General features: G+C 40.8%; 1 protein-coding gene across 1 annotated transcript in view; it reads left to right on the forward strand.

The window, feature by feature from the left end:
* The window catches only part of adgrg2a (adhesion G protein-coupled receptor G2a), a 29,488-nt gene extending 18,622 nt beyond the window's left edge, over positions 1–10,866 (forward strand). Inside the window, exons 23-39 of the mRNA XM_035998323.1 lie at positions 90–1,203; positions 1,393–1,618; positions 1,943–2,875; positions 3,316–3,434; positions 3,546–3,682; positions 3,786–3,942; positions 4,931–5,086; positions 5,276–5,398; positions 5,498–5,543; positions 7,004–7,107; positions 7,362–7,486; positions 7,604–7,872; positions 7,991–8,090; positions 8,645–8,931; positions 9,084–9,185; positions 9,565–9,684; positions 9,774–10,866. Of these exons, the coding sequence (XP_035854216.1) occupies positions 90–1,203; positions 1,393–1,618; positions 1,943–2,875; positions 3,316–3,434; positions 3,546–3,682; positions 3,786–3,942; positions 4,931–5,086; positions 5,276–5,398; positions 5,498–5,543; positions 7,004–7,107; positions 7,362–7,486; positions 7,604–7,872; positions 7,991–8,090; positions 8,645–8,931; positions 9,084–9,185; positions 9,565–9,684; positions 9,774–9,862 (4,207 nt within the window). The 3' untranslated portion in view covers positions 9,863–10,866. The remainder of the gene's footprint in view (positions 1–89; positions 1,204–1,392; positions 1,619–1,942; positions 2,876–3,315; positions 3,435–3,545; positions 3,683–3,785; positions 3,943–4,930; positions 5,087–5,275; positions 5,399–5,497; positions 5,544–7,003; positions 7,108–7,361; positions 7,487–7,603; positions 7,873–7,990; positions 8,091–8,644; positions 8,932–9,083; positions 9,186–9,564; positions 9,685–9,773) is intronic.
* The last annotated feature ends 7,854 nt before the right edge of the window (positions 10,867–18,720 follow it).

Genomic DNA, 18,720 nt, shown 5'->3' on the forward strand with positions numbered 1-18,720 from the left:
TTATTAATTAATTATTAATACAATTGCCATTGAACATGGCACTGGCCTAATATTTTCATACAATATATTGTTATGTGTTATTTTTTTAGTGAGGCAAATGAGAGCCTTGCTGTACTTCTGACTGACAGCTGCCCTCCGGAGCCTTCCACAACCAAGCAAAGCACGACGCAACCTTCCAATCTGACCGACAGCACTACAACTCCTAAAGCCTTAAAACCATCTGTGACCAACACTACGGTGGCTCAAAATACTGCAACAGTTCAAAAGACAAATGCCTCACAAGGAACAGCTCAGCCTAACATGACTACTCCACTCACAACAATTAACAGTACACAGTCCTCAACAGCACAGCCTGTCCTCCAAACCAGCTCACAAAACACGACTGTGACTGTCTCTAACAGTACAATAGTACAAAACACAACTTATTCTTCTCATTCATCTAATAACACAACTTTGTTGACACCCACTGAAAATACAAAACTGCAAAACACAACCGCAGCACACCAAAACACAACGGAATTCACAACATTATCCTCTGTCAACTCAACACTACAAATGGCTACTGCTCTTACTGTTTCAAAGCTTAACACAACTATATTGTCTCCAAATCAAACAGCAGAGTACAACGTAACAACAGTCAGCACAGTTATATATTCTAACAATCACACAACAGTGTACAATGTAACTACAGTTTCACCTTCAACCAATCACACGACAGTGTACAATGTAACTACAGTTCCAAATTCAACCAATCACACAACATTGTACAATGTAACTACAGTTCCATCTAGAACCAATCACACAACAGTGTACAATGTAACTACAGTTCCACATTCAACCAATTACACAACAGCATACAATGTAACTACAATTAGATCTTCTCCAAATGATACAACCATGTACAATATAACTAGGGTTGACACAGTTACACATTCTGCCAATCACACAACAAAGCACAACGTAAGTATGGTTGAACCTTCTACAAATGATACTACAGCATACAATGTAACTACAGTCGGTACATTTACACCTTCTACAAATGATACAACATTGTACAATGTAACTACAGTTCCACCTTCAACCAATCACACAAAAGCGTACAACGTAACTACAATTACACCTTCTCTGAATGGCACAACAGCATACAACGTAACTACACCCGGCAGATTTACACCTTCTACCAATCACACAACAGTGTACAATGTAACTATGGTTGAACCTTCTACAAATGATACTACAGCATACAATGTAACTACAGTCGGTGCATTTACACCTTCTACAAATAATACAACATTGTACAATGTAACTACAGTTCCACCTTCAACCAATCACACAAAAGTGTACAACGTAACTACAATTACACCTTCTCTGAATGGCACAACAGCATACAATGTAACTACACCCGGCAGATTTACACCTTCTACCAATCACACAACAGTGTACAATGTAACTACAGTTCCACATTCAACCAATGACACAACAGCATACAATGTAACTACAGTCGGTGCATTTACACCTTCTACAAATAATACAACATTGTACAATGTAACTACAGTTCCACCTTCAACCAATCACACAAAAGTGTACAACGTAACTACAATTACACCTTCTCTGAATGGCACAACAGCATACAACGTAACTACACCCGGCAGATTTACACCTTCTACCAATCACACAACAGTGTACAATGTAACTACAGTTCCACATTCAACCAATGACACAACAGCATACAATGTAACTACAATTAGATCTTCTCCAAATGATACAACCATGTACAATATAACTAGGGTTGACACAGTTACACATTCTGCCAATCACACAACAAAGCACAACGTAACTATGGTTAAACCTTCTACAAATGATACTACAGCATACAATGTAACTACAGTTGGTGCATTTACACCTTCTACAAATGATACAACATTGTACAATGTAACTACAGTTCCACCTTCAACCAATCACACAAAAGTGTACAATGTAACTACTGTTCCACCTTCAACCAATCACACAAAAGTGTACAACGTAACTACAATTACACCTTCTCTGAATGGCACAACAGCATACAATGTAACTTCAGCCGACAGAAACGGAAAAGAAAACAGTACATTTACGACTAACACAACAGTTAGCACATTTACGACTTCTCCCAATCACACAGTAGTGTATAATGTAACTATGGCGACCAAGAATTACACAACACCCTCCAACAATTACACAACAGAGTACAACATAACCACAGCTGACAGCAATATGAACTTACACAATGGTACAATTACAACAAGTAACGCAACAATAAGCACATTTACAGCTTCACCCAATCACACAATGGTGATCAATGTCACTACGCTCTCTAAGAATTACACAACACTTGAAAATATAAACACTACTACTGTTTCTCAAAACAAAACTGCCACAGACAACGTAACCACTGCACCCATCAGGGAAACCCAACAGAACACCACGGCCCCTTATAAAAACACAACAATGTCTACCACTGTTAAACATGTTAATGGAACAACAACCACAAAAAACTCAACTGCGGACAATGTGACGTCTGTTGTCGACAACACCACTAAACCTACAATTGCTCCATTGATCAATCTCAATCAAACCGCAGGAATCAGCTTTAACCTGAGCTCAACTGCAAGCAGTTTAACCACTGACTTCAACCTGACAACCAAAGGACCAGAAGTCAATTTGACAACTACAGCAGCTAACTCTTCCCTTGAAGCTACAACTTCCACCACAACTACTACAACTGTGCATGGTACACTTCCTGCCCAGATTAACACCACTACAGCAAAGGTTACCTCAACTTCTTCAACAACAACTCTCCAAACCACCACGATCACCAACACAACCACCACAAAACCTGGTATGTATAGTTGAGAATTCAACATTTGCAATTTGGTTGAAGCCTCAAATAAAGTCTTTTCAGTGTGGTGGATCAAATTGGCTGAAACGGCTTGCTCTTTTGAAAGGTTTTTAAAGTAAAAATTATATGTAAAGGAGGTAAACTTTGCAGTCCATGAGTCCAGTAATAAATGCATCATAACAATAGATTTCTAACTGGTAAAGGTCCTCAATCTGCATGGATGGAATGCTTTTTGATCAAAGCTTAGCTTTTAGCTTAGTCTTATATCAATTAAAATGTTTACTGCTTTTTTATTTTGTATCCCATTATGTAAAGCGTCTTTGAGGACTTAAAAAAGCACTATAATATTCTGATGTATTCTCATTATTATCAATATAAACACCACCATACATGGATAATCAATTCATATGACTTGACAATTTTCTGTACTCTTTGCCAAGGCACAGGAAGTACCTCCACAACCATCGCAGAGACAACTACAAATCAAACGGCCCGGGAAGAGCAAGCAAATGAGCTGCTGAATCAAACACAGGATGCGTCTCAACTGAACTCCTTTCAGGTGAAGCTTCTGATCTATGGAACTATTAGAAAAAAGAAAAAATGTTAGCATACAACAATTACTTTTGTGGAAAACTTCACAGTAAACTTCATCATTTGATGGATGTTGCAGGTGGCACAGTTGGTAAGGAAGTTAGAGAAGCTTCTGGACGGCCCCACAGTCTCTCAGGCAGTGGGACAGAAGACGGTCAACATAATTAGCAACCTGATGAAGGCCGACTCACTGGCTCTCTCTGCCTCTGCTAACAGGTACAATTCACACAACCCTCACCCACATGGACACATAAATCCCTACCTTTGATGTTTTTTTTGTTTTTGTTTTTAAATGTTTTGTCTTCTGTCCTGTTGACAGGCTGGTTCACCTGGTAGATGATATGGGTCTTAAGCTGGTTGTCACTGGTGACAGAGAGATCCTCTCTTCAGGTTCTCTGGTTCTGGCAGTGAGGACAATCGATGGGACCAACTTTCCAACAACTTCTGTTGACATTTTCAACACAGATAATGTCCAGGTAGCCCACAACTGAATTTAGCCATCTGGTCTCACTGAATTTCATGAGACACAATGGGCCTCGGGCAAGAACCATTTATACGAACAAATTCGTTCTTATGTATGTGGCACATACAAGTGATTTAAAGAGACACGGTGTAGGATTCATTGGGATCTATTGGTAGAAATTAAATATAGTATTCATAATTATGTTTTCATTGGTGTATAATTACCTGAATCTAAGAGTAATGTTTTTGTTAGCGTGAGTCCTTCATATCTACATAGCGATGTTGCACCACCATATTTCTACAGTAGCCCAGAACGGACAAACCATACGCTGGCTCTCGAGAGGGCCTTTAGCTTTTTTAAATTACCTGAAGGTCACCGTAGCTTCTACTACACACTTGGTCAGTTGGTTGCAATCTGCAACCTCACCACTAGATGCAACTAAATCCTACACACTGGTCCTTTTTGTTGTCATAAACTAATTTTCTCATACTTGGAATTTTCTCTTAAATAAAAAATCCATGAGTGTTGTCGACCTGTCGTATGAGTCATGTTAAGACGATATTCCACACAGGGCAGAAAACTGTTCTTTTAGACTTTATACATTTAATTGGCATGTGTCTTGACTTGAAGGTTATTGGTGTGAAATCTTTGTTTTTACTATTTGGTAATACTTTTGTTTAATGAAACTCTCCCACAAACAAAGAGGAACAGGTGGCCTTATATGGCAATTTTAGAGGAGTAGATAATGTTCCAATCTCATGATTGCGCACCCACTCATGAACAGATGCCATTCATTCAACTTTGGTAAATCTGATGTGGAACACTTTTACGAGCAAACCTCAAAGTAAAATGTAAGAGAGGTTCTTGCATGAGCCCCAATGTTTTCAAATGCAACTACTGTGACATAAAGCGGCCGTACAGATAAAGAGCAGAGACACATACTGAAAACAGGAACTGCCAAACCTTTCCATTAACCATTTGTTAACTTTTGGTGTGTCCAGCTCCGTGCCCTCAGTCAATCCCGGTCCAAGAGGTCAGGGTCTGCTCTGGGGTCTGTATTCTTGCCCTCCTCCCTCACCACCGGGCTCAGTCCTGAGCAGCAGAAGCAGGCCAACAGGGTCCAGTTCACCTTTTACACCAAATCTGTCCTGTTCCAGGTACTTTTGCATCATCTCATTGTTATCTCTTACAGATTTTTTCACAGAATATGGAAGTATTTATTGCTGCATTTAATGATTTTTAAACAGCATTTGCACCTTTTTTCAGTCAAGTTCAACATTTTTTTTAAATTTTAAGCCAGGTATGGTTCTATAGAAAAGGAAACAGCTGTTTTTTTGTTGTTGCAGGATGCATCATTAGATAACAAAACCCTTGTCAGTCCAGTCCTGGCCGCTAGTGTGACCAATCTGTCAATAAGCAACCTGAGTGAGAACATTCAGTTTACCATCCGAAACATCAACCCTATACATGTAAGTGTGCACACACATAAAAATGAATTGTTAAAATTCAGTGATTGAGATCACTCAAAGTTCCTCTGTTAAGCTTTTCGTCTTCTGATTTGTTCACAGGCAAACTATGCAGCCTCCTGTGCATTTTGGGACTTTACTCGGAATGGTGAGTGCGTGCATGCATGCCAAATAGAGTTGGTTAATTTGGTTAAATGTGCAATATGTAATACTGACAGCTAGTGTTTAAAATAGTTACTGCAGTACAAATTCAAAATACTGGAGAGAGTCGTCTCCCCCGCCCCCTGCTCCCCAAACTCGAAGTTCACGGAGGTTGCCAGGCTGAGACCGCAGCATCCATAGTCTCGCTTTGCCAGACCCTCCTCCAAAGCGCGCTGAAGGAGCATCCACAACAATGTTGCTAGAGGTTTTTCTCGCATAGCCAGACATTAGTCCATAGCACAGCAGAGTAGCTAACGTTAGATGCTGGCTATATTGACAGTCATAAAAGCCCGTGCTCACGCTGAGCTCTGTACCCAACTGACAGACACACTTTTTTGGCTTAGAATCAGGGTAGGAACCGCTAAAAACACAACAACCTTGCCGTCCTCTCCATCCGACGGACAGACACACTTCCTAGGCTTAGAATTACAGTAGGAACCACTAAAAATAACACTACCTTGCCATCCTCTCCACCTGACTGAATACACTTTATTGGCTTAGAATTATGGCAACAATCGCTAAACACACTGCAAACTCACGGTCCTCTCTTCCCAATTTACAGCCCCCCTCTCTTGGCTTAAAATAACCTACTGTTGTCGGCTACGGCCGCAGAACAGGCCACACGTTGTAAACAGCCATGGCTGCTTGCCTGGTCCTCCAGTAACGTTAGCTAGCAGTTAGCAGGGTTAGCAGGGTTAGCATGGCGGCGTTAGCCAGGACCAGTCGGGATCACTTTACTGGCTGTGTCTCAATTTGCTTTTGCGAGTAACCAACTCGGGTACTCTAGCTATATAATTCAATGTGAATACACGAATGTTTAAATAAAATGCCTGTTCCTTTGTAGCCGTAATAAATTAGCCTAAAGCTAATACTTACCTGTTCAGGAGGAAATTAGCCAACTCAGCGTCCTTTTGGGCTCTAAGCTGTCTCCATCTTTTAAATACATCTCCAATATTTACCCAGACGGGTTTGTTACGTCTCTGGTCACGCAACTGTTAGAAACATGCCAGTTTTTTTTAGGTCGGGTACAATCTATCTCCGTTGATCCCGTTCGTTTGTTTGCTGCTTCCATGGCTGTACTAACATTACAGCTGTAGCACGCTGGCTTTACGTATTTACAGGTATATCTGGCAACCCGGCCTGGCTGTCAAACTGGGCAGTTGATAACAACACACACAAACAAAACACAAACAGAAATTCCGTCACGGAACCGAAATTTCAAAAGGAGAAAATACTGGCATCAGCATTGTTGTCAGAAAAGATAGTATTTCAACTTAGCATGTTTCCTCAATATCTGATGACACATTGGGGTCATTTCTGGATTTATTACAGTAAATATATTACATATTGCACCTTTAAACTTCCCCATGTATTCATGCCCCTGTTTGTTGTGTTTCTCTTGTTCAGCTGGTGGAGGAGGCTGGGGCTCTGCAGGCTGCTTTGTTGTCAATTCCACACAGGAAGAAACAACCTGCAGCTGCAACCATCTCACATCCTTTGCAATTCTGCTGGTTTGTGTGCACATTTGTTTATATGTGTGTGATACATTGACCATAACAGTACCAATAAAGTGCTTCAAATGGCAATTACAACATGTATATTAGGAATTAAATGAACAACTTAAATTACCAGTTAAGGAGGCAAAACAAATGATCTGACTGTCTTATTCTACATGATTAAAGTGAGAAATTATAAGGTGTACAGCCTGCTGTTGTACAATATGTATTCACTCTATCTTTGTGTGTGTACCCTGTTCTGAATACAGGATTTGTCCAGAGAGGGAATAATTGACCGTAAACAGGCGCAAATTCTTACTTTCATCACCTACATCGGCTGTGGAATCTCTGCCATTTTCCTCGCTCTCACCTTACTGACATATCTTTTATTTGAGTAAGAATCTATGTCTTAACCATGACTATTTAAATCTGAGCTTTATGATTAAGCTAAAATGAATATATATATAATTTATTTTTTTGCAAGTATCCTAACAAGCTCTTTCTCCTGCAGAAAACTGCTGCGGGATATTCCTGCCAAGATCCTGGTCCAGCTCTGCCTATCCCTCCTCCTCCTCAACCTGGTCTTCTTGCTGGACGGCTGGCTGGCGCTCTACCCAGCAGTTGGGCTGTGCATTAGCACCGCCTTCTTCCTGCACTACTTCCTGCTGACATCGTTTACCTGGGCGGGGCTCGAAGCCCTGCACATGTACCTGAGCATCGTCCGGGTGTTCACTCCCTATCTCAGCAGATACATGCTCAAGTTCTCGATGATAGGCTGGGGTAGGTCAGCTCCTAAATGCTCAAAATGTTTATAAATATATATTTAAAGTATATACTGTATATATATTTATAAGACATACTGAGATGGTTCTGCTGAGTAACATCCTTGTCTTTGCAGGCCTTCCGCTTATCGTAGTGATCGTTGTAATATCAGTTGACAAAAACAACTATGGTCTGGTCACATATGGAAAATATACAGATGGCACTTCAGACGACTTGTAAGTTACTCCTAAATCTTAATAACCCTTTGTGAACACATACATTTTTTTTATTGATACAGTTTCAGATGCAGTACATTACACGTTTTACAAGATAATTAAAAAGGTAAATTTGAATAAGTCAAAATCTTTTTTCCCCTGATTATTCCTGTCATTAACACATTTGGCCACTGGAGGGCCAGACAGACAATCTGCTTTACTGTGCTCTATGCTGAAACAATAACAAAGGCTTTTTAAGCGTTCAAGTTAAAATATTCACTGTGAAAAAGCTCTATTCAGCTGACAACACACAGACACACATAAATCACATATAAAGTAAAAGCAAATCAGATGCAGTAGCCATTCAGTCACCACCTGGGAATACCATAGAACCACACAAAACACCATAGTACACCTTAGTACTACTAGTGACACTCTGCTAACCTCCCTGAAATCCAAGAAAAGTATCTTGCAACCCCCTAATAGGCACGTAATAACCACCTAGAAGATAGCAAGTATGCATTATTTTTCGGTTGTTAAATATCGATTTGGGGTCTTTATCTATCCCCCTGTAGCTGTTGGCTGCGTAATGATATCGCCTTCTATGTGGGCGTGGTGGCCTACTTCCTCCTGATCTTTGCCCTGTGCCTGCTGGTCTTCATCGTGGTTATGGTCCAGCTGTCCCGGATCAAGAAGCAGAACCCCCAGAACCAGCCTCCCAACAGGGGAGTGATGACAGATCTGCGCAGCATCGCTGGCCTCATCATCCTGCTTGGCCTCACTTGGGGGTTCTCCCTGTTTGCCTGGGGACCCCTCTACTTACCCTTTGTTTACCTTTTCACCATATTCAACTCTCTGCAAGGTGAGACTTATGAATATACTGGGTTCTACTCCACATTGTAAAAAACACAACTCTTTTTCTGATAAAACCAATATGGGTTTATCCATATTAGCCAAACCATAATATATAAATGTATCCCAAAAGCTAATTATTTACTATTATATCCTGTGCAGGATTCCTTGTCTTTGTTTTCCACTGTGCTGTGAAGGAGAATGTCCGCAGACAGTGGAGAACTTATCTTTGCTGTGGGAGTCTGCGATTGGCTGAGAACTCAGGTAGGCACCTAACTGTGTTCTTATACCTCTGATAATTTGATTGGACTGATTAGGGCAGGGGTTTACAAACTGGAAAGGACTGAGGAGGGACAGACATGACACAAGATACTGCATGCTAAGTGACCCAATTTGCATCAAAAATCACACGCCTTCTCAGAATCATAACTTTGTCAAATCTGAACACACAGACATGATACACATATGACTTACACTTTCTGGAGATATTATTATGTCTGATGTCCATTGTGAATAAATGTGCATAAATAAATATTATGAATCAGAAAAAAAGATGCTCCTTTTACGTCCAGATCTCGCCTGATGAAAACTTATATTTAAATTGACAAACTAACATAGGCTTGTCATAAACACTTTTCTGCAGATTGGAGTCGGACGGCCACCCAGAACAACAGAAATATGTCGGTTACCACAGCAACCATCTCAGCTCCCCACTTCACCTCCCGAAGCTCCTCCGTCATCAGCAATGCCACCAATAGCAGCGGTATGTTCACAGGTCACAATTTGCAATGTCTGGCCTGCATTTTTATACAAATATATCATAATATCTTATGATGTGTTGGTCTCCCATAGGCTCTGTGTTTTGGGACAGCGGAGTATATGACGGATCCAACAGCGACGCTCACCTCAACGAGATTCACAGACAAACTCTGTCACTGTAAGGCGAGGCCTGACAGCTGTGTCAAGCATCCATTTGTGGTTACAATAATTATCTACTCTGAGAGAGCCGAGAGGACACGGCCAGAGATTAGTGATCTCCTGCAGCCCGAGTAAACAGAGAAAATAATCACAGGAGTGAATGCTCACGAAAATCCTCAGTGTTGCACAAGGTTTTATTGGTGTAATGAAGGACGGAAGAAGTGAGGCTGAAGTACCTTTAGCGAGGATGATTATGATTACTGCTTGAATGCAAGTGTGACTTGATGCCTTTTCTACATTAACGGTAGAATATATTAACACAGAAATAATGTAAGAGACTTTGTTAGCAGTGGGAAGTGTACATTAGGTGTGTTTCTGACTAAAAAAATGAATTATTTTACTGTTACAGCTGTGACTCTGTGTTTGTGCAGACTATAGCTTGTTTCAAAGCTTTTAGAATTATTACTGTAATCAAATGTGATGGTAACAGTGTTTTTTATATTATGACATGTTAAAGACAAAAAAATTGCATTTAATTAGTAGCCAAAAACAAACCGCTGTCAACATTTTATAGATTTTTGTGAGGCTATTTTGCTGTCTTTTAGTATATTTCTTTTTTTTACACAGACATAAATGGGAAAATGAAAATATTTCCAGTGTGTTTACAATGCTCCACTGACTATTGCCTCCATATATTTTCACTAAGGAGTCCGAATCCCAAAGCACTCCGGGCACTACCTTTAGTTGAGACAGGTTGGATTGAAGGAAAAAAAAAATTGCACACGCCAAAGCTCAACTGCTCAATGTTAATACAAAATCGTTTTTTGTATTCCTCCTTTAATGTGAGATAATGCTTTATTTCGCTACAGCACAGTGTTGAAGATACTCAGAGTTGTTAGAGTGTTCTTATATTTGAGATTATTTTATTGCGTAGCATGATTAAGAGTGAGGACACATTGTGCTAAATGTCCTAGTGCAAGATTAGTGCATGCCATGAAAGAGGAGATAATAAAACTTCTAATCATTACCTGTCCAGTTTGTCTTTTTTTAAACCAGAGTTTCACATGTACATGACATCTCTGCATCTTTAATCAAACCTGTTTAATGGAAACCCACCAATTATGATCCCAGCAGACTCCCCTCCTGTCGCCGCATTGTGTAACCCTTCAGCAGAGCGTCTCACCCCCACCCAGCGCCAGTTCATAACAGCCCGTGAAGGCCGGGCCCTGGAGGCTGGCAGCAGTTAGCTATTAAAAGTTTTACATGAGTTCAAATCTCGGAGCAGCGTGACCTCTAATGTGAACCAAATAAGATAGCACGCTGTGTGAATAATAGAGGCAGAGAGGTCATGCAGATGCAACTATTTGAATTCTTCCTAATAATAATAATCATTGTGACTATATTGTTGTTAACCCTAATGCTCTGGGCGCACAGCTACAAAAAAATATACTGAACATTTTTTCAGCTTGATACTTCAGAACCTTTCCTAATGTTATGAGCATTGCTTATAAGCATGATTTTGAATTTGATGGCAAGTTTCAAAAGTTACAGAAAATGACACATTACATCTGTTTTATGTCCTCAGACTCCCCAGCTGTAAAACATGCTCCTAATATTGGTATGTTATGAACACCTTTGGTCTAACTCACGTTTTGTAACTTACCCCAAACATAAGTACCAGTTTTACTTTATAGGATAACCTCCTGTACATTTATTTGTCAGTTTTGTTCATGCATAGCCAAGATAGCACATCAAACCGCCTGTATTTCCTTGGTTGGTGTGATAATAATGCTTTATCGATACTATATCAGTATATTGTTAGCTCCATCCAATGTGCAAGTCAAGTGTTTTGCAAAAGGAAGGGTTACCATTTTGTGATGCCGCAACTGTATCCATGTATTTGTGTCTTCCCGGCTTGATTACGACAATGTCCTTTTTTCTGGTCTTCCAAATTGTGCCACTATACTAGAGGCATTCAACTTGCTCAGAACACTGCAGCCGGAATCTTGACAAAAACTAGAAAATATGATCCCATAACACCTGTTCTGGCCTCTCTTCACTGGCTCCCAGAGCAAGCTAGAGCTGATTTTAAGGTTCTTCTTTTAACATATAAGGCCCTGCATGGACTTATTTATCTGAGCTTATTACACCATATACACCGGCACGCACTCTCCGCTCCCTTTATGCTGGTCTCCTGGTCATTCCCCTAGTAAAGAAAAAAATCAGTTGGTTATATAGAGCATTCTCCTACCGTGCCCCTCGTCTTTGGAATGGCCTCACTCAGTTGACATTTTTAAATCTAGATTGAAAACCCACCTCTACTCATTATATTATAGCCAACCATAACACACCATCCTTTCTGCGTCCTTCACAAACTAACCTTTTTCACTCATTCTCTTATGTTGCTGGTTTTGTATTGTTTATTACTACTGCTGTGTTCAGCTGTTTTGTTGCTGTCTGTTATTTCTGTCTTGCTTTAATTATAAAGTGCACTGAGAACATATATGTTTAATGGTGATTTGCACTTTAAATACATTTGATTGATTGACTGATTGACCACTTCAACACTACTTATTACTGCTATTGCATGTTGGATTTAATGATTTCAGAAAAAAAAGTATGTATTTTTATTCACAGGTTGATTTAGCAATTATTATTTTTTACCAGAGGTGGAACTAACGAATAACTTTACTGTTGTTACTTTTTTGTGTAGCTTTGTGTACGCTAAATTTCAACTCACATCCCTTAACAGCGTAAAACAAAACAAAAGTCACATGAAATAGTCCTGATAAACTGTGAGAATGGAAAAAAAGAAAGTAGATAAATCACCAGCATCTACGTTAATTGATCACTGCTTTAATGCACCACCAAGCCAACTAAGTGACCCAAATCAAACACACCCACATGTGACCAACCAACAGGGGCATGGTGGGTGTGCCACACCCACGCACCGTGAGCATGTTAGCAAAATGCCTAACATGCTAAATGCTAACATGCTCATGGTGGATCGTCTTAAGTTGACGTTTGCTTTCACTGAGTAACATTTACCCTGAATGAGGTGCGTGTGGACTTTTGTGACAACTTTGAGGAGCTCAGTGAGGCCCGAGAGGTTTTCATGGACTTGTTAGCTATCTACATTTTGCTTTGAGAATGTAGGGCAGAGAAGTTGAACCTGGAGCTGATTGGGGAGCACTTCGCGGGGCTCAAAGCTCACAGAATGACGTTCAGACAGGTGAGTACAACAAGTCCTTTCAGATGTGGTTGTGATGGTTGCTCGACAACGTAGCGTTGTGTAAAAACTGCATAATCTCTTTGTTAGCTGTATTATGTGTGTTTGTGGCTGCTGCTGATTTTGAGGTTTCTATTGTTTTGACATCTCTGTGTTGTCTGCCTTGCTGATGTTTTACTGTTGATTCAAGAAGTGTCTGGCTAAAATACACTGCACCCGCTGTGCTGTCATTTCTGTTGACTACTCTGTGTTTTGTGCTTGTTTTCTGGTTAATACCTTTTTAGTATTTGTCTAGAACTCTTTTGTTTGTAGCAATGATGTTATGCTGCCCTTTTCGCCACGTTTTTCTTGAAAAAGATTTTTGATTTCAACTTTGACCTGGTTAAACAAAGGAGAATGAAAATGACTCAACACAATGTTAAATATGTCAGCATTACAGGCATCTAATACAACTTGTCATGTCATGTATTGAATGATGGCATCATAAACAGAAAGATAATTTGGCTTAAATACTGCACTCTGCAAGATCATCATGTCTTCCACTAGATGTCAGTGTAAACCCACCTTTTTTAATCCCATTACAGCAACTCATATTCATACAGGGAAAAAAGATAGAGGACTTTAACAAGACCCAATTCTATACAGTACATTCCTGTTTCTGTAAATTTGTGGTCACTGCCAACTAAATTAAAACAATACTATGTTAAAATTTAAAAAAGCAGAAAACTACCCAAAACAACTGATTTACATAATTGTTAATCCTAATTTCCTTGAATATTATTCATATATGCCCATGAATACTTTTTGTCCTGCTGTTGAAATCCTGTCAGATTCACAGCTTCTTGAGATGCAGATGAACTGTGGCTCACTTGACAAATTTTCTTGCAGATTTTACTAACTAATCACACATCAGTCAAGGGGGAAGCTTTTTTTTTTTTTTTTTTTTTCTCGTCTGGAGTTTTAATTCAATTTGAAGATTAACTTTTAGTGCAGCTGTGCAAGTTTTTTCACCATAACGATGGATGTGTGGGAAGGGTGAAGGAGAGAAGGAAATACACAGATGCAGCAAAACATTTCATTCCAAAATGGACACTCTTCGGCTCATATCGGGGCGTGGAAAAACATACCACCCCCTCTCTAAAGTTCATTAACAAAGATTTGACTCCCCTCGCTGTGCTGCGACGTGGACATTTGTGCTCTATCCTCTATTATCGCAGGCCATCAATATTTAATCCAGGTCAAAGGAAAGGTCGGTCTCTTCCTGAGGGTTGTTTCTCTAGTTTAACACCTGACCAGCATTTTTCATGCAAGTCACACCAGCAGTCTTTCATTTTGTTTGAAGAAAAGCCGACCGACCAGAGTTCCCAGATTAGAAGGAGCTGATATGTGATATAATGTGTGATTAGCTAGGGTGGAGCCTCCTCGTCTGTAGCCAACACCAATCACCTCCTTGTATTTAATATTAGCATTTGCGTGATGCGGCAGCCTCATCAGACGAAGACTCGGAGGACAAAGACAAAGGAGTCTACGCAGGAGTCTTCGTGGGAGGCTAAGTGGGAGGTTAAGTGGGCTTGATATCTTCTTGATATTTCATATCTTACTTAAACTGCTCGGTGTCTTTATCTGGAAATGTGCTGCTTCTCCATTCCTGTCCGTGTATCCGACCTCGACCTCTCTTACCTATCCCACCCATTCCACACACACTCAACACCTTGTCGCAGGTGGCCTGTGGAACTGCCTGTCTGCCACTCGCAAGACTGAGTTCATCTCTGGCTTTGCCAGCCAGCAATCCCTTGACTTCCTTGCTCTCACTGAGACCTGGATTACACCGACCAAACACATCCACCCCTGCTGCTCTCTCTTCCGCCTACTCTTTCACCCACACACCCAGACCCACTGGAAGAGGCGGGGGTACAGGCCTGCTCATTAACCCCAAGTGGAGATTTTCTGTCTACCCACTGTCACAGTTCACTCCACTCTCTTTTGAACTTCATGCTGTTACCATAACGCATCCACGCTGTTGGATGCTGTCCTCCTCCTCCTACTCTTTCTTCAATGCCTAACGAATCTATCTCTTTCTCTCCCAGTGACCCTGTCTTTCTGCTTGAGCAGCACTGGTTGAAGCCTGAAAATATTGTAAACAAATTAATAACATAACTAATTACACTGGTCGGACTGTTCAGCTCTGTTTCAGACTGATACCTCCGGTTCAGGCTGGTCCTCATCCTCAACACGTGCCTTTTTTAGTCGTGGAAAATACTTTTCAATACTCATCTGGATTGAAGCAGCAAACATTCAGTGTAAGAGTAAAAAAATGACATAACATTTATTTATAATACGTTTATTTGATTCACAGCTGCTACATATAGTGTTTTGACCTCGACAACCCAACTAATTTTACCGCAAACTTGCGGCTAGTTAACTTTCTAGGGTCAGGTCGGGTCTCCAACATTAACACACTGACAACATTGTATTCAGAATATAAAATATTTTTATAGCACGTTTTAATGTGTGATTGTGTAAAGGTCAAATATTTTAATAAAGAAGTTCATGTTTCAAGTTAAAGTACATGGAATTTTGTTTTTTTACCGAAATCGGCATTGAGAATCGTGTTATTTTACTGGTATTGGCACCGACTACTGAATTTTTGGTATCGTGACACCCCTACCCAGATGATCTGCTTACCTATCAGTCTCTTCTTTCCTCCTTCACTGCCTCTATTTCTGCAGCAAAAAGCTCTTTTTATCAAACCAAAATGTTATCCTCTTTCTCCAACCCCAAGAAACGTTTTCCATCTTCTCTAACCTCCTAGTTTCCCCCAGTCCACCTCCTCCCTCCTCCCTCCTACCAACCCACTTTGTCAACTACTTTGTAAAAACGATAGATGACATACACTCTTCATTCTCCACCACACTTCCTGAAATCATCTTACCATCCATCACACCCAGTACTCTTTCCTCTTTTACCCCTCTATCTTAGAGCTTAGATCGGCCCAAAAAATCAAGCCCGAACCTGCCCGAGCACGTTGCGTCCGAGCCCGGCCCGACACATTAACTGTAATTATGAGCCCGAGCCCGATTTAAAGCCGACACTTTTTTAATACGTGGGCCGTTATATCTGACGTTCTCAACTACAGTTCAGAGTTGTTTGAACAGCAGAAATCTGTTTAGAATAATACAACAAGGACGAAGCATGTAAACTGTGTAAAAGTGGATCCGAATGAAGAAACGTAAAAAAAAGAAACAATGATGAACAACATATTGTTGTCACTGCCCACGACTTGTTTAAACTGCTTCCATACCTCCGACTTTCCTCCACACTTGCTCAAAGTTAATTCTCCTGTTTTTCTTTTTTTCTTTACATCTTCAAGCTCCCGGTGTGATGCGTGCGAGAGGCTCCGCGCATGACACGTGCTGCATTTTGTAACTGCAGCCTAACTTTTGTACACATTTGTTACTTTTATATAGCCTATATATATTTATAATATTTCTGATTATGGCATAGCTATCTCCCCACCCAAATAGGATAATAAGGTAATGGATAAAAAAAAAAAAATTGCTTGATCGGCCCGAGGATGCGGCGGAAAATAACGGCCCGAGCCCGACCCGAGGTCCAGTCGGGCTCGGGTCGGGCTCGGGCTTGGGACAAGAATCTAAACTCTACTCTATCTCCAAATCAAATTCTTACTTTGATTACCTCCGCCCGCCCAACCACCTGCCCCCTTGATCCTATCCCTTCTCACCTTCTCCAGTATTTCGATCCTGACCTTCTTCTTTTCCTCACCCATCTCATCAACATCTCCTTGTCAACTGGCTGTTTCCCCGACGCCCTCAAAGAGGCAAGAGCAACCCCACTACTCAAAAAAACCTTACCTTATTTACCTCGTCTGAGGTAAATAACTACAGACCCGTCTCCCTTCTTCCATTTCTATCCAAATCTCTTGCCATTACCAGCATGCCATTTATAATCAACTCTCTACCTATCTCCACCTGAACAACCTTCTTGATCCCCACCAGTCTGGCTTCAAGGCTGGCCACTCAACAGAAACTGCCCTCCTTGCTGTCACTGAGCAGCTTCACATCGCTAGAGCAACCTCTCTCTCATCCGTCGTCATCCTTCTGGACCTTTCTGCTGCTAATGTATATATATTTCTTGAAACTGCACTTTCATATGGCTCTTTGTAGTTTTGCTTATTTAAAGCTAATGTACTTGCACTTACTACTTGTTGTCTGGAGTTTGCACCTTCAGGGTTGCAATATATCAATATTATATCGACGTTAGTCTATATCCACAACGTTCCACTTCTGGGTGTGCTCCGTTGCCGCTGGAAATTCCGCCGGATGTCACCCTTTTCGGCCGGATGTCCGTTACCTTCCACTTTCTTTGTGTTGGCATTCTAAACTCTGGTGGATTTCTGAGGACTATGGTTAACTGCTCCTCAGATCTCTGCAGGGTAAATCCAGACAGCTAGCTAGACTATCTGTCCAATCTGAGTTTTCTGTTGCACGACTTAAAGAGCTTTTGAACGTACACATGTTCCACCAAAACAAGTTCCTTCCTGAGGCTATTTTGCAGAGGCGCTGTGGCACCGCTCAGCGCTTAGCACGGCCCAAGACGATTGTGATTGGTTTAAAGAAATGCCAATAAACCAGAGCACGTTTTTCTCCCATCCCGGAAAGCTGTGTGGACTAGCCAGACCCTCCTCTGCAGCGCTGTGGAGGAAGGTCTGGCAAAGTGAGACTATATATTATTTATCTAAACTCTTATTATGTAAATATTTTGTAAAAAGCACCAATAGTCCAACCTACAATATTGCCGCAATATGGACATCGATGTATTTCATTTTTTTCCATATCGCCCAGCTCTATGTAAAGCACAGGCTACCTGCTTGTGATCATTGGCACTTGAGCAGCTGTTTGTTGTTGAGCTCTGGCTTCTTCAATACTACCCCCTCTGTTTCCCAGCTGGTCTGAAGATTTACTCCCCAAAAAACGTCTCATTACAACCTAGTCTACTACAGATGTTCATGTCATGCTGCTGGATGTCTGTCTTAATATAAATATCCCAAAAGCAAAGGCGCAATCTGAGCCCCGGTGATAGGGAATAAAGACATTCTTGCATGCACTTTACCTAAAATATGCACTTAAAGAATTTTACTCTGGTTTAGATTGTAACTTCAGATGTGGGAAAGTGTGCTATCTGTTCTGTTTTTCAGCACTTCACCCAGCCTATAACATTTAAAGCTTTCAGCTGAACTCACATTACTAATTCTGAGATATTGCAGCCTGCAGCCCTCAGATTGCAAAATATCTCGGCTTACATCACACAACACACTTGACACACTGAGATGTGGAGATATTACTTCTATTTACTGTATTTCTGAATAAATACTGGTATTCAGCTCTCATAAGAAATAATTTGATAGAGAGCTTCTTGGTGCTAGATTTTTTTGTAAGCCATATTGGAGGTCTAATTTGAATACCTTTCTCTGTTATTGAGAAGTAAGAGTGTGGCTCGGGCAGCATTTTTCTGTCTGAGCCCGGCCCGCGTCAGACAGAGCAGTAACCGAACCCGGCCCGAGCCCCACAGGCATCAAGATATTTATGTCCGAGCCCAACACAGTTAAAATCTGGCTTTGTTCTCATACTAATG

The sequence above is a fragment of the Sander lucioperca genome, chromosome 23 (genome assembly GCF_008315115.2).
Source record: "Sander lucioperca isolate FBNREF2018 chromosome 23, SLUC_FBN_1.2, whole genome shotgun sequence".
NCBI classification, from domain to species: Eukaryota; Metazoa; Chordata; class Actinopteri; order Perciformes; family Percidae; genus Sander; species Sander lucioperca.